Source organism: Plodia interpunctella, chromosome 12 (assembly GCF_027563975.2).
Source record: "Plodia interpunctella isolate USDA-ARS_2022_Savannah chromosome 12, ilPloInte3.2, whole genome shotgun sequence".
Taxonomy (NCBI): Eukaryota; Metazoa; Arthropoda; class Insecta; order Lepidoptera; family Pyralidae; genus Plodia; species Plodia interpunctella.
In genome coordinates this window covers 9,018,228-9,031,965 of record NC_071305.1, presented here as the reverse complement: position 1 = coordinate 9,031,965, position 13,738 = coordinate 9,018,228, and the positions used below count along the sequence as shown (strand labels likewise).

Sequence of the window (13,738 nt, the reverse complement as noted above, 5' to 3'; positions counted from 1 at the left end):
TTGGCGTAAGCATATAGTAGCAGGCTTGTCTGACATTCTGTCTGGCTGTGTTCTCAGCTACCTATAGTACTAAGAGTTTTATTGCATTGGTTAAAATGAAATCAGTTTAGACGTTAAAATTCATCAATTTTTAACGCTTTGTCGCGCTTGACGTGTATGAATGTGATGATAATAAATGAAATATAAAAATTATGCATTTATTTTTATAGTCTCTATAATTTTTAATTAGACCTCTGACCCACCGTCACTCTGTGTCTTTAGACCAGTGATAAGATGTGAAAATAAGTTTAGAATATAGTCGGGCCGTTGAGTATTGTCAATGTTGTCATCTGAAATCAATTCCAGTACACAACAGAAGCAACATTTAAATAAACCGTGACGGTTTAATCCTGCACTAAATAACATTTAAACATTGCACACTCAATGAAAATGAAACTTTATAACTGCATCGTAGAATTGAAATTAGAAGTATAATGTTTTCTAAAGTCAGTCGTTTTCTCAGACAATAGGCTGTAGAGTAAGTCACACGCGGGTCAGTTCGCGGTTATCTCGAGATCGGAAGAAAGCCGATCTCTTGGACTTGGACTGTAACTAAAAGTCAAATTTTAGTCCAACTCGCACACTGGACTATTTTCAAAGCACGTATAGACAAAATGATCTAGCTGACCCTGACGCTCAACGGCTGAGGACGGCTAAAAGCGCACAGATGAGAGAGAGAGAGAGAGAGAGAGAGAGAGAGAGATAGAGACAAAAAAGACAAAAAGATCTAGTGTCAAATCCTGTTCATAAGTCACGAATCTGACACAAGTATGGTATTTTACAATTGTCCATTGACGGTAACTTCTTTCTCTCTTTAATTAGGTATGTAATTGCTAAACTAGTGTCAGACTTTTTACTTTCCTATGGAAAAGACAAAGACAGAAAATAGAAAACTATTTTGCCAAGATATTAATAACATCATAGCTTTCATGTATAAAGACTAAGAGTTTTAGACGAGGCAAATTCAAATGGCCCAGTTCTGGTCGTATCGGTGAATATTGAAGTTGGTTTTCAAATTTAGGTATTACAAGTTCACCTCTGTTTACTGTTGTTTGCTCTGTCTGTGGTCGATTTGCATGTGGATTATATTAAAGGATTTTTATTGTATACTAGATTTTTGTAAATTGTTCAAAATGTTTGCATAGCTACATACAATTGTTGTGGAATGATCACTGTACGACAAAAAAAAATTATTTTTTTTATTCAACTATGAGATGCGGCTAATTTCATTATAAGTATTAATTTACAATAAAAAAAAAAGAAAATATTAATTTTCAGACATTTTACACAATCTTGTATCAATTTATCTATGCATTAAAAATAACAGAAAGTCGAGATCACATCTGAAAAGTCAATAAAAAGAAACTAATCGCAGACGATCTCATCCACACATCAGATCTGCGTCGTAAAGTGCACAGTTACTCACGACTTGTGACCGTTGTCTGGTTACCACAGTTGCCAACGGTTACCAATGGTTACCATAGTTGCCGATGACCTGTCGGATCATGCACTTCTAATTGTGGTCATGTGAAATTACCAACAAAGGGTGATTGCGACCCGGAAAGTGTGGGAGAATGCATCGGTTGCAAGTAGGGTAGATTGATATAAGTTTTATGCACTGCATAAAGTTAGTTGATAGGCTTTTATGGTTATTTTTATATCTTTCTGTCATGCAACTGTACTTGATTATTTAAAATATGGTATTGCAAATGTCAACAGATTTTTGTGTCAAAGAAAATATTGTAAGTGATTTTAGGGTGAAATATCACATTGTGTTGGAATGCTATCGGTAGGTCATAGGTAAGCGATGGCACAAATGACAGAAGATCAGAAGAGGTACTTAATTATAGAAAGTTGAGAAAGTCATTTATTTTTACAAATTGTGTTTATTTTGTTAATAACAAGTGATTAAATATAGTTGACACCATACTTTACAAACAAATCTACTTTTCTTAATGATATTTTTCCAATATTAGTTTGATCTGATAAATAATTTACTATTCGGTCGACAGTCATATGCGAGTGACCCGTAATTTCAGTTCATTATTGATATTTTATGCGAATAAATTACTCTTATTCTATTGTGAAGTGTTATCTATCTATACACTAGAAATTTTGTGTGTACGGTCACGAATGCCCGGTCTGGGAAAGCTCCCGCAAATGTTATGACCTCGGCGAGGTGCAAGAGTTTGATGCAATGTTATGCAGACACGTGGAGAGCTAATTAGTCTAAACACGTTGCGATGATTACGTACACTGTTCAGTATGTAGGTATTTAATTTCATGATTGAATTTAGATTTTTTGATTAAGTTTATCTTCATAGTGGTATATTCCTCATGGCTGAGGGTCGTGGTTATTACGTGAAATGAAACACACACAACAACTTTCTTGGCATTATTAATGGAGTGGTTTGCCGTTGCCTTCTCCATTTTACACACAAATTAATAAAAATCAACCAGTGTGCAGATTACCTCACGATGTTTTCCTTCACAGGAAGTAAGTGGTGGACGATGAAGACTACATACTACATACATTAGTCAGGTTGGTATACAAACTCATGTGGCACGAGTAGGATTCGAACTTGGGGCCTTTCGATCCACAGGCGGGCGTCTTAACCATTACACCACCACCGCTTCTCACCGATCAAGTTTAAATTCTCTGGTATTAGTTGGTACTAATACCAGAGAATTTAAACTTGATTTAAATGGCCTGGTGGCCATTCTGGGTAAAACTATAGAAATGAAGTGCTATGAGACTTGAAAGATCTCGAAAGAGATAAATAAATAATAAATAAATATATTAGGACAAATCAAACAGATTGAGCTAGCCCCAAAGTAAGTTCGAGACTTGTGTTATGGGATACTAACTCAACGATACTATATTTTATAAATAGATACATATATAAATAAACATCCAAGACCCGGGCCAATCAGGAAAAGATCATTTTCCATCATGACCCGACCGGGGATCGAACCCGGGACCTCTCGGTTCAGTGGCAAGAACTTTACCACTGCGCCACCGAGGTCGAGATAGTAAAACATGATGCAAAATATAAAAGAAGAGATCATTCTAGAACTCTTCATACGATCGCTGAATCATTGAATTTTGCACACAAGCAATTTTTTAGTTTTAAATTGCAGTCATACATTGCGTTTTTGTAGTAAATAATGAAGACGTACTAATCACATTGATTTCTTCAAACGGAAAAGAAGCGACAAGCGGTAGCGATCGAGATAAAAAAATCACTAATCACATTAATAAAGACGTTACTGTCATCGAATCAATAATAACAGATAGGCAATACAAAAAAACAGTAACTGAAACAATGTATTTAGTTAAATCGCAAAGAACTATAAATCTACCAGAGCCGCCCACACAATAAAATGACAGAAGAACAATGCTCTAACACACACCACAACACTACATAAATCAAAAACGAACGTCTAACTATCATCTTTCACTCCTTTGGTTATGTGTCTTATGATTTTTAACACCCACTTAATCTCTTCAACGGAACAATAAGCCTTAGATGGTGCAACGTTTAAATGTAACTAGGAGATAAAGATTTTTTTTATTAAGCGCCGGCTCTATTCATTTAGTAGGTCTGCTGTTTGTGTGTTTTGTTATGTTGAGAAAATAGAAAGTGATACATTTTGCAAACACAACAATTAGGCTTTGTGAGTTTTTAAAACAATAAATTCAATTCAATACAGATATAATGTGTTGGTTAATTACTGGAGTATTATTTACAGTAATCCCACTCATAATCACTTGTCTTTATGTTAGTATAATCTTTAAAACTAGACAATAAATAAGGGAGTTGTGTCTCATTGGATATATTAAGTATCCATTTGGACACTGAGAAATAAATTAGTTAGTAGTAGAAATCGAATTATTGATAATAATTCGATTTCTACACTTTGCTCTATTTTTTATTAAAAGTAAATAGTACCTTTAGTGCCAACATCCTGAGCCTTAAAGCTAGCGTGCGTGGGGTTAATTTCGCATCGATCTAAAGTTTTTTTTTCATCTATGGAGTCCATCATGTAGACTCAGCTGATATTATATTCGCTATTTAAATTCTTCCAACAAAAAAAAAATAAAAACGCATTCAATCAAACCGAACTTGAACAAACCGAACTTGAAATTCCACACAATGTCGATGTTCTATGGCAAAATAACGCGGCTGTTCAACTTGACGTGTGTGCTCGTATGGCGAATGAAAAAATTAGTCAAGCACGAGTCGCGTTCCAGTATCAAGGTTACACTATCAAATTTGCGTTTTAAATATATCTATGTAATAATGCATATATCGTCTTAATTTACGCTTATTATCCATCTCTTTCTTATTTGTTTGTATGTTTGAGGCTGGTAATCTTCGAAACTACCGAACCGATTTCAAAATTTCTCTCACCATTATAAAGGTACATTATCCAAGATTGCTATAGTCTATATTTTATCTCAAAATTCCTTCTGGAGCGAAACCCCGGGCAACATCTAGTGTTATATATTTTGATAAGATACTTTTATTACATTTTCTACAAAGCATACCACAGTCTCGCGTATCGTTTGCACTATTTCAATAAGGATCCCCAATAAGAAGAAAAAAATAATCGAAGTTTTAGAACCCAGAATCAAAGGCGGTTGGACAATGGTCACGGATCGCTCATGTGGATGAAGAATAGTCGATATAAAAGGAAGGTAGTTCTGACACATACCAATTTTCTCGTCAATAAAACATGTGCTTTTGATTTTTTTTATCATATATTCGGCTAGATATCAAGTTCTACAAGATTAGATGTGATTCAGAGTAAAAATGAATAGAAAGACAAATTAATTTTATTGTTTTTGGTTCACAAAATGAATATCAAAGTGAAATGCTGAAGAAAAACGGAGCTACAGCGGTATGTTGTCGTGTTGGAAGCCAAGACACATTTAGAGTTACCAACGGGGCTCACAACTAGCGGTCATGGGCTCCAATGCTCAACGGCTATGGAAATACCTGGAAAATGCTCAGATGAGAGAGAGCCCAAATAGTAATAAGAAGTAAATATGTCTAAGACTATTATTGTGATCACGTAAACCTTGATCACAATAACAAGTATATATATATATATATATACAGTAACTATAATTTATACAAAAGTTCATTTCATTTACAATTTTACAATTTCTACACCTATAATAATATCCGAATTTTGTATCTAAGTTATACAAAATTCGGGCAGCATCCAATTCACAGATAATAATAAGTTATCTGTGGTCCGATTCAGCTCAAAGACGACAATGACTACAATAAAAAGGTAGTAAGTGACACTCGTAAACCCCTTTTCTCCAAAAATTGATGAAAGGGTATCAAATAATGAAGTACAATACGTATTTTGCCTACGGCGTCCCTTATTGTTGGAATATCATCGGCAAAATGTGGGTGCGCGTCTGTTTTGCCGAAAAAAAAATCCTTTGACCAATTGTTTGTCAAAGCCTGGGTAGTTTTTGCCAAGGTGTTTATCGAATGACCATGGGACCATGGGAAAATATCGCAGCTTCAGGTGCCTCTATCGGAGATTTCCTTTTGTCAACCTGTTTGGGCCTTTGTTGATCTTTGATGGAATCTGTGATTCTATTTTTGATAATATGTGGGGTTCGAATATTTTTATGTTTATTCTTCTCGTAGCAAGATCAAGCTTTTATTTTAACCGCAATTTAGATTAATGTTTTTATTTAAAGATTCATTTTTCAGTTTAAATTTCTATCTAATTACATTCAAATACAGTAAGCAAACTTAAAATTAACTTCTTAAAATTAAGCCATGTTTAGGAATTATTCCCAGCCATCAAGAAATCTATTCAAAAATACTCACAAACAAGAACAAATCTGTTCCATTCAAATTCATACAATAAATTTTTTAAACCTTTTGACCAATGCCCATTAGACGATGGCTAGAGAATTAACCCTACAAACGACAATAGAATAAAAAATGTTAATAACAAGAATTAATTTATTGTGGACCACGATCAATAGAAGGTAGTGGGTGGACAGTTGGAAGAGTCCATCTTTGTCAGGCTCTAATACCAATTTGTTATTGTCGGCCTTTCAACGAAAGACGATTTAAACTTTGGTAGGTGTATTCGGTCGAAGATTGATCCAAATTAGAACAAAGGATGACAATTCTTTAACATCTCGTTGGGTTTACAAAAGAAGAAAATGTCATCCAAGTATACGAATATGTTTTGGGTTTTCTTGGAGATTTGTATCGGTTTTATTGTTTCTCTTAATAAATACATTTCAAAAGTATCATGTACAATTGTATATATACAAATAAAAGATCGTTCTAGATAACCCAACCTCGAAGTAAATAACTAGGGCTACACTATGGGGATATGAAACAAATCTTAAAAAATATCCAATGTGTAAAAAATACATTTTAAAATATTCCCCTCTGGGCTTTGTGTTAAAAACTTCTGTTCGATAAGCAATTTAATATTGTCCAAATCTTTCATTTCTAATGACACGGTATGCTTTTGTACAGATTGTGTGATCAAATCATCAATACGAAGAAATTGCTTCTTCGTATTGATACAGATGATGATTCACAATACAGATTACTCGTTTAAGATAAAGCAACAAATGTTTATTTATCTGTCTGTCTGATCTTAACACTTGAGATTGAGTGTAAACTAAAAAAAAAGTTGGCTACTGTTTACAATGTTTGTAATTCGATTTGTATTGTCAGAAGTATTAATCCTTTGGTTGGGAGGAAAGGATTGTTTGGACAACATTTGAAAAAAAAATTAAATCTTTTCGATGATTATAATCTATATTTTCTTCGAATACAAAATGTTTCACTATTGTTATCTCAGTAAGCTGTGTCAAAACATCCACAATTTACTAATTACTAAGACCATTTAATTATACTGGCCAAGATTCATCGAGCTTTCAGTATTGCATTTATTTTATCCAGTCATTCAAAAATCCTTTCATGATACCAAAATTTCAATAAAAATATTCTTAAGCTAATTTCACCAAATTTAACTGATTTAATTTAGCATCTTGCCTCCAACGTCGCTTTGTTAATATTACCGGACTAATAAATCCAATTTAAATGTTTCTGCTACTGACATAACATATGTAAATCCATACGTCTTTATCTTAAGGATCACAAATGCAGAATGCCGATCGATGCGATCGTCTGAAAAAAGAAAAAAGCATCCAGTCCAGTTCGAAATTCAAACGGGTGGCCGTCGTCCGCGGTATCATTATTCTAAATACGAAAATTAACTTCATTCCCATAATTTAAATATCAACTGCCGGTACTCTGAGATAAATTATCCGGGGCATCTTTCTCTTTCATTGTGATCATCCTACTCTAATGGACGAAAGATGTCAATTGCTAAGTTATTCGTTCTGTTGACGAATTCAATTTATTGGTTTCTTTGCTCGCTCGTAGAGATGAAGCCGATTTCTTGTTTCCCACGATTGTTTGCGTTTGCTGCGTAATTATGCTGTTTGTTATAAATTATATGAACGGCTGTTAGATTACTTGATCGCAATTATAAATCATTTAACTGTTGCTTCGGATTTTTGAGTGCTTTTGAAAAATAATTTATTACGATCTTGTTACACAAAACTATTACATGAATTGTTGAATACTCCTAGTAATATGGCCACCAAAAGGTCTACATATACTTTTGTGAATTTTGCTAATTGTAAAAAAAATCGTAATATTCAGCGTCACGTCCATAGTAAATATTAAAAACGGAACCCAGTTCAAATTGTACACCCAGAAATAAAACTCTATCTGACATCACAAGGTGTATAAAGACAACATTACCATCCTCCGACGTTGAAGCAATAATTCCAGGCAAGGATCAAGATTGAAGGTTCCGCTTGTAAATGCGATGCTTCGATATTCTCTTAATGAAGACATATTGAATCGCTAAGCGGCAACGGACAAGATATAGGCAATGTTTAAATTGACATGCGGTTCTTTTATGTAACATCCGTTCGATTCGGAAAACTGAATAGTGAATAAATCGACATTCGAATCGATTCCTAAAGTCCTGGGAGCAAAGAAAAAACATAGAATGTGCCAGCTGCTTCTACTATGCAGATTGTTAATATCAGTCAGGGCATAGATATTGAACTGCAAATTCTTCCGATGTGCTTACAATCTGTGGTCAATGTGCTCTTGTGCTCTTTCTCCATCTAAATTTGGTAAGCTTATAAACTTAACTCTGTATATTTATTAGAGCATGTCAAACAGACATGAATAGTATGATAAATCAACTATGTATATACAATTAAATCGTTCGTATAAACCTATCTTCACCTACATTATAAAAAAAAAACTATAACCTAAAACAATGCAGTTTAAGTTCTTAAATTATTCTGCACATTTTTTTTATATAATATAATTATTTCAGTTTACAGATTGATTATGAGACTTGCAAAAATATTAGTCTCATAACCGCAAACAGGCAACTTACAAATATTATAGAAAAAAAAATACCTTACTGAATAACTACATCATTACTTAGTGGCAACGAGCTGGTAAAACTTTTTATTGTTAAGATGTTGATTGATGTGTAAATATCAAAAAATGCAAATGAAGCAATTGCAAATCAGACAGAAACATTTAACAAACCTATCCATCTAAACGATCCTCTGTATCTCTGAATATTCAATGAACATACAAGATAAGGGTGAATAGCACCAATAAAATATTAACGAGAACAAAATAACAGAAACAATTTCAATTAAACAAAAAACTGACAAAGGACACGCGAACCCACATCAATTAGCGGATACTGTTGGAAAAACAACGGGACCTTTAATGTTTTATTTCACTCTGGCCGGAAAAAGTTAACTTGGATTTTTAAAAGTTTGTTCAGAAGTTACGACTGCCGTGTCCCGTCTACCCTGATAAAGTAATTTCTCGATTTCCTAATTCACACTTTCGAGGGCGGTTTTTAAAAAATCGAAAGTTTTTCTACCTTTAAACGTAATTGGGATCGCGTTAGCAACTTTCCCGAGACCATTTTAATTTTTAATGCTAACGCATATCCCCTTTTCTGATAACTTTTTCTATTTGAACTGTCATTATGTTTAGCTTAGTCTAAATGTATTTTTTTTTTGTGTAATAATGAGAGTAATAATTTTCGTTTCAGCAACTACATTTATATTTGAGACCACATAAAAGATTCCAATTTCATGTAAGGAGGGTTCTATTGTGTGGTGCGACAAAAACTGTGTACCGTGTACTTCTTGCTTTCAAATAAGAACAAACGTGTCATCGACGAAATGACGCGTGTCGACCAATCGGGCGCGACGGCCGCCGTCTTCGGTGACGTCACATATTCGTGGGCCAATCCGAGTGGCCCGTCGCCTCCGGTCAACTTGGACTAATTGCTCATGTGTGCCGCAACGCTAGTTTTTGAGAAGAAATCGTGCGCGAGAGTCGCGACGCACACACTCGCAACAGCAATTAATATTACACATACCTTGAAATGCTTCTTCAACTCATGTTTCCGTTACAGGCTATGCGAAAATTGAGGGTTCTGATATTTTTTACAACATATGGGAATATTTTGAAATGTAAGTTATGGTTTTGGACAATTATTTGTCGTATACTCGAAAAATCTGGTAGTAGTCATTGAACAGTTTAACAAATGAATATCCTCCAGTTTTAGTTCACTCAAAGCAAATATAATAATCTCTCTAAAGATTAACAATAACATACAATTTTTGCAGATCTCAGAACTTTCTAATAAAATTTCACATCTGTCGGCCAACCTGACCATTCCATTTGGGTTATAGTAAGGTATGGGAATGAAACACTTTTTCTCATAATGAGTAATTAAATTAATGCTAACTGGTGGGCAGTGGGAATTGTAGATAAGCGGACAATGGTGAAGGCACCAGGTCATAACAGTTTCTAATGTTTGCTCTAAGCGTCGATTTTGACGAGAAGACTAATAAAGATAATCAAGAAAATAATTGTTATACATAATAAAGGATGTAAAAATAACAGATTGACATATTTTTTTAACAAAATGGATGATATAATCAAAGTACCTCTACAGAAAAAGTTTGGTTTTATTTTTCACGAACCGATGGATGGTTACTAATAATTTATTAATTCAATGGTGATTAAAATGGTTCTTGTTTTATTGTAAAACCAAATTGTCATGAATTATATTGTCAATTGCATTACGATGTTTACGATTATAAATATAAGGTATATTTATCGTTTTTAGTACGCTTTTTCCATTTAATAATTTTGTACGTGTGTGTCTAAGTGATATATGTATATTACAGTTTATAAGAAATCTATGCTGTGTGTCCACGCTAATTTTAATTAAAATATGGTCGGAAAAAATATTATTGTAGAAGAAATTATATAGTTAATTCATTTAAACATTATTGTTCTCTGTCATAATTTTTTATAAAAATATGTGTTTTGGCACAAAAAATCCATGAATTAGTATCAGTAGAAATGACATCATAGTGTATATTACATTAAAAGTATAAATCAATGATCGCATTTAATCATTCTAAATCATTATCTAAATCATTGCAGTAATTTATGATACGCCAATTACAATTATCTTGATTATCTTAAATCTCTATTTGTTACTTTTATCTTTATAGATAGTTATTCAGTTCAATAAAAATAACATTTTTCGATGTGTGTGTCTGACAAGAAAATTATTATCAAAGTACCTTTCATTTCTATAATTTTGTCAAATTTATAAATGAAAAAAGCATTCTAAATAGCCGTTTGGTCAATATAAAGACACAAGAACATTCTGTGCTTCCTCTTATAGTTGAAACATTGTTGCGTTAATACTCTGAGATTATACACCTGCAGTGATCTTTGCAGTTAATAAATTAATTATCCTTAGCAATTTCATACATTGTAACTTTATTACTACTGACCTCAGGACATAGATTAAGGTTAAATCTGGCTTTAATTGCTATGCACAGGTCAGTTATTATACCATAGTTGTCAAAATGACCTCAATCATAAATTTTAACAGCATCTGACGGACTGTTCTTCATAACATTGTTGAATTTAATGGTCATTTCAATAACCATTTCATTTTTATCGTTTTCCCGATCGTGATTGGGTTATAAATCTTTATCTGAATTTTCTCTTCTTTGTTAAACAACTTCTATAATGGGGCAGTTTTTAAATAGGTATATCAGATTTGTATTCCTTTTTTAAACTCAGTTTCTGTCAATGTCATCACATTGTTATTATTCTTATTGTAATTTTCTTATAACAATCGTTGATCAGAATTTTATATTATATTATTGAGGAAATTTTCGGAAAAAAATCAATGTTTTTCTTTCCTGTTACAAAGCATCTACCTAGTCTTTTTTTTATCAGCGTCTCCATTCATAAGAGTATGAATATTTAAATCTATATCTCGGACATATTTTCGCGTTCCCTTTCGGACAAGATGACCACGTCTCGTGTCAACATTGACACACTGGCGGGCATTAAGTAGCTCGTTCCCGCATGAATAGCGCACAGATAGGACACTGCGTCTGTTTGTTTTGATTTTTTTAGACGATATACTCAACGGTGGCCAGAAAGGTAGAACTCTTTTATTTTTGCTACGTTGAGTTTCATTTTATGAGTTTATTTAAAATATTCTTGCTTTTTTTGCGAATTAAATTTTTCTGTTAGAATTAATTTATTTTCTCTGAAATAACCATAACAAAACTAAACTTTTAGTCAAAGAATTTCAACATCACTTTTATTATCAAATGCAATTTATTGGGTATATTTAATTTTGAATGCGACTTACCTTGCGCGATGCGTACAGCTGGCATCTTAATTCTCATCTTGAGTTGGTCACCTATGTTTAGATCTTCAACAACTTCGTTTATCGCCAGAATTATTTATCTTAATATCTTGTGTAATGGATGATAGTTCCTTTTTTCACTTCACACGAGCCGCCGGTCAAGCCACTGATAGCAGTTTTTAAAACTCTGATAAAATCCCGCGCATCACAAACCCGTCAAAAGTCCGACGGAGAACAACCATAAAATTTTTAGTCATCTTCTCAGTTTCTTCATCTTCACTTCTCACAATATCTGCTCTTACTTTTTTCTTTTCATTATTTCTTCCGAAAACACATCAGCCAGATTTTCACTTGCCAAATTTCAGTGGTCATATATTATGTCTTATCAAATCTCGATTCCGTATCTAATCTATCCGCTAGTGGTCTTGCGATTTGGCAAACTCAGCAGCTGGTCACTACGAAAATTTATTTCATTAAAAAAAACAAAATTTCTTCACTTTTCAGTTTATTTTTACAATCACTTTCCGTTATACGTTAAAATTGTTCCAAATAAAATTTAAATAAGATTAATAATTTTCGAATTCGAAAATGTTTTGTGTTTATGGTTCGCGATCGACTCGTCGCGTGCGATTGCGAGACAGGTGCGCGGCCGGTCGCCCGCTCTCGCCCGGTGTCCGAGAGCGTCTGTCCTGTCATGTGTCCCTTTGCGCGAGGGCTCGTCGGCCTCCGTGTGTCCACGCGCTCCGTCTCGCTCTGCCGGCCGAGCGCGGCGCGTGCGAGTCCATACGAAGTGGCCAGGGGTTACTCGCGGTCGCCGTCGTCTCGGCAGATTGAGGGAGACGAACCACGCATATTGGAACTCCGCCCGCGCACGTTAGAGAGAGACGGGCATAAATCATAAGTGCCGTGCGTCGGTGTGCGTGCGGGTGGGGCGAAGATGCAGCTTACAAAAGAAAAGGGATAATATTTGCTTGCATATTTCATGACTCGATTAGGAGATGGAATTTTTAATTGGGTGGACTCGGTCACTCTGACCACGACGTAATTAATATTTCATATTCAATTCTTTCACACATTTGTGTCTCCTTTCTTCCTGTATATTGGAAAATAAACATGGCCAAGTTATTATACAATTTTACACGAAAACAAAACTACAGTTAAGTCAATAAAAAGTACCGCACTTAATCCAAGGACGTGTAGCTTTTTCGTAGCTATAAAAAATCGGTCTACGTTTTTCGTAGACTGCAACGTAATATTGCTACGACAGTCGTAGCAGCTGCATCGTCGTAGCATACAATTATGTATTTTTAATCGTAGACGCGTAGCTAATTTTATCTAATCTTCAGGGCTCTACGTTTAATCAACTAATAAAATCTTTGATTTCTGTAGATCAGCTAAACAAAATACAAAAAAAGAAGTAAACTTCAACCAAAATTCACTATTCACAATTTGTACTTACAAACGCAACACGTAGCCGAACGAACGAAAAGATCTTTCACTCTCACTTGCAAGTTTCCCGGCACATTTTTTCCCGTCGTTATTTTACTTAAGACGCCACGAGGAACTTATCTTGGTCGGTCCTTGACTTTAATAAGTTTTATGAGTGTCAGTCGGGACTTAACTGCCGCGGGAACGCCGACGAAAAAGAACTTTTTCATAATTGTTTCTGAACCGTTTCTCGCTAACTTGGAATGGCGCGTTCGATTATTGAAATTTCAAGTTCTCGCGATTGACTGTTTGGATACTTTTTTCTTTATTATTTGCGGCCAGTGCTTTTTGGGGTTTTTTAAATAAATGTGCTTATAGATTTAAATATATTTTTTTAAATTCTAAAATCATTTCATTTATAAAAACATTCATTAGTACTTCAGTTACTTAAAAAAAC

General features: G+C 34.1%; 1 protein-coding gene across 1 annotated transcript in view; it reads right to left on the bottom strand.

Moving 5' to 3' along the window:
- Cph (Chronophage) overlaps positions 1 to 12,542 on the bottom strand; it is a 44,103-nt gene extending 31,561 nt beyond the window's left edge. The window contains exon 1 of the mRNA XM_053752746.2: positions 11,857 to 12,542. Coding sequence (XP_053608721.1) covers positions 11,857 to 11,893 — 37 coding nt within the window. The 5' untranslated portion in view covers positions 11,894 to 12,542. The remainder of the gene's footprint in view (positions 1 to 11,856) is intronic.
- Between the last annotated feature and the right edge of the window lie 1,196 nt (positions 12,543 to 13,738).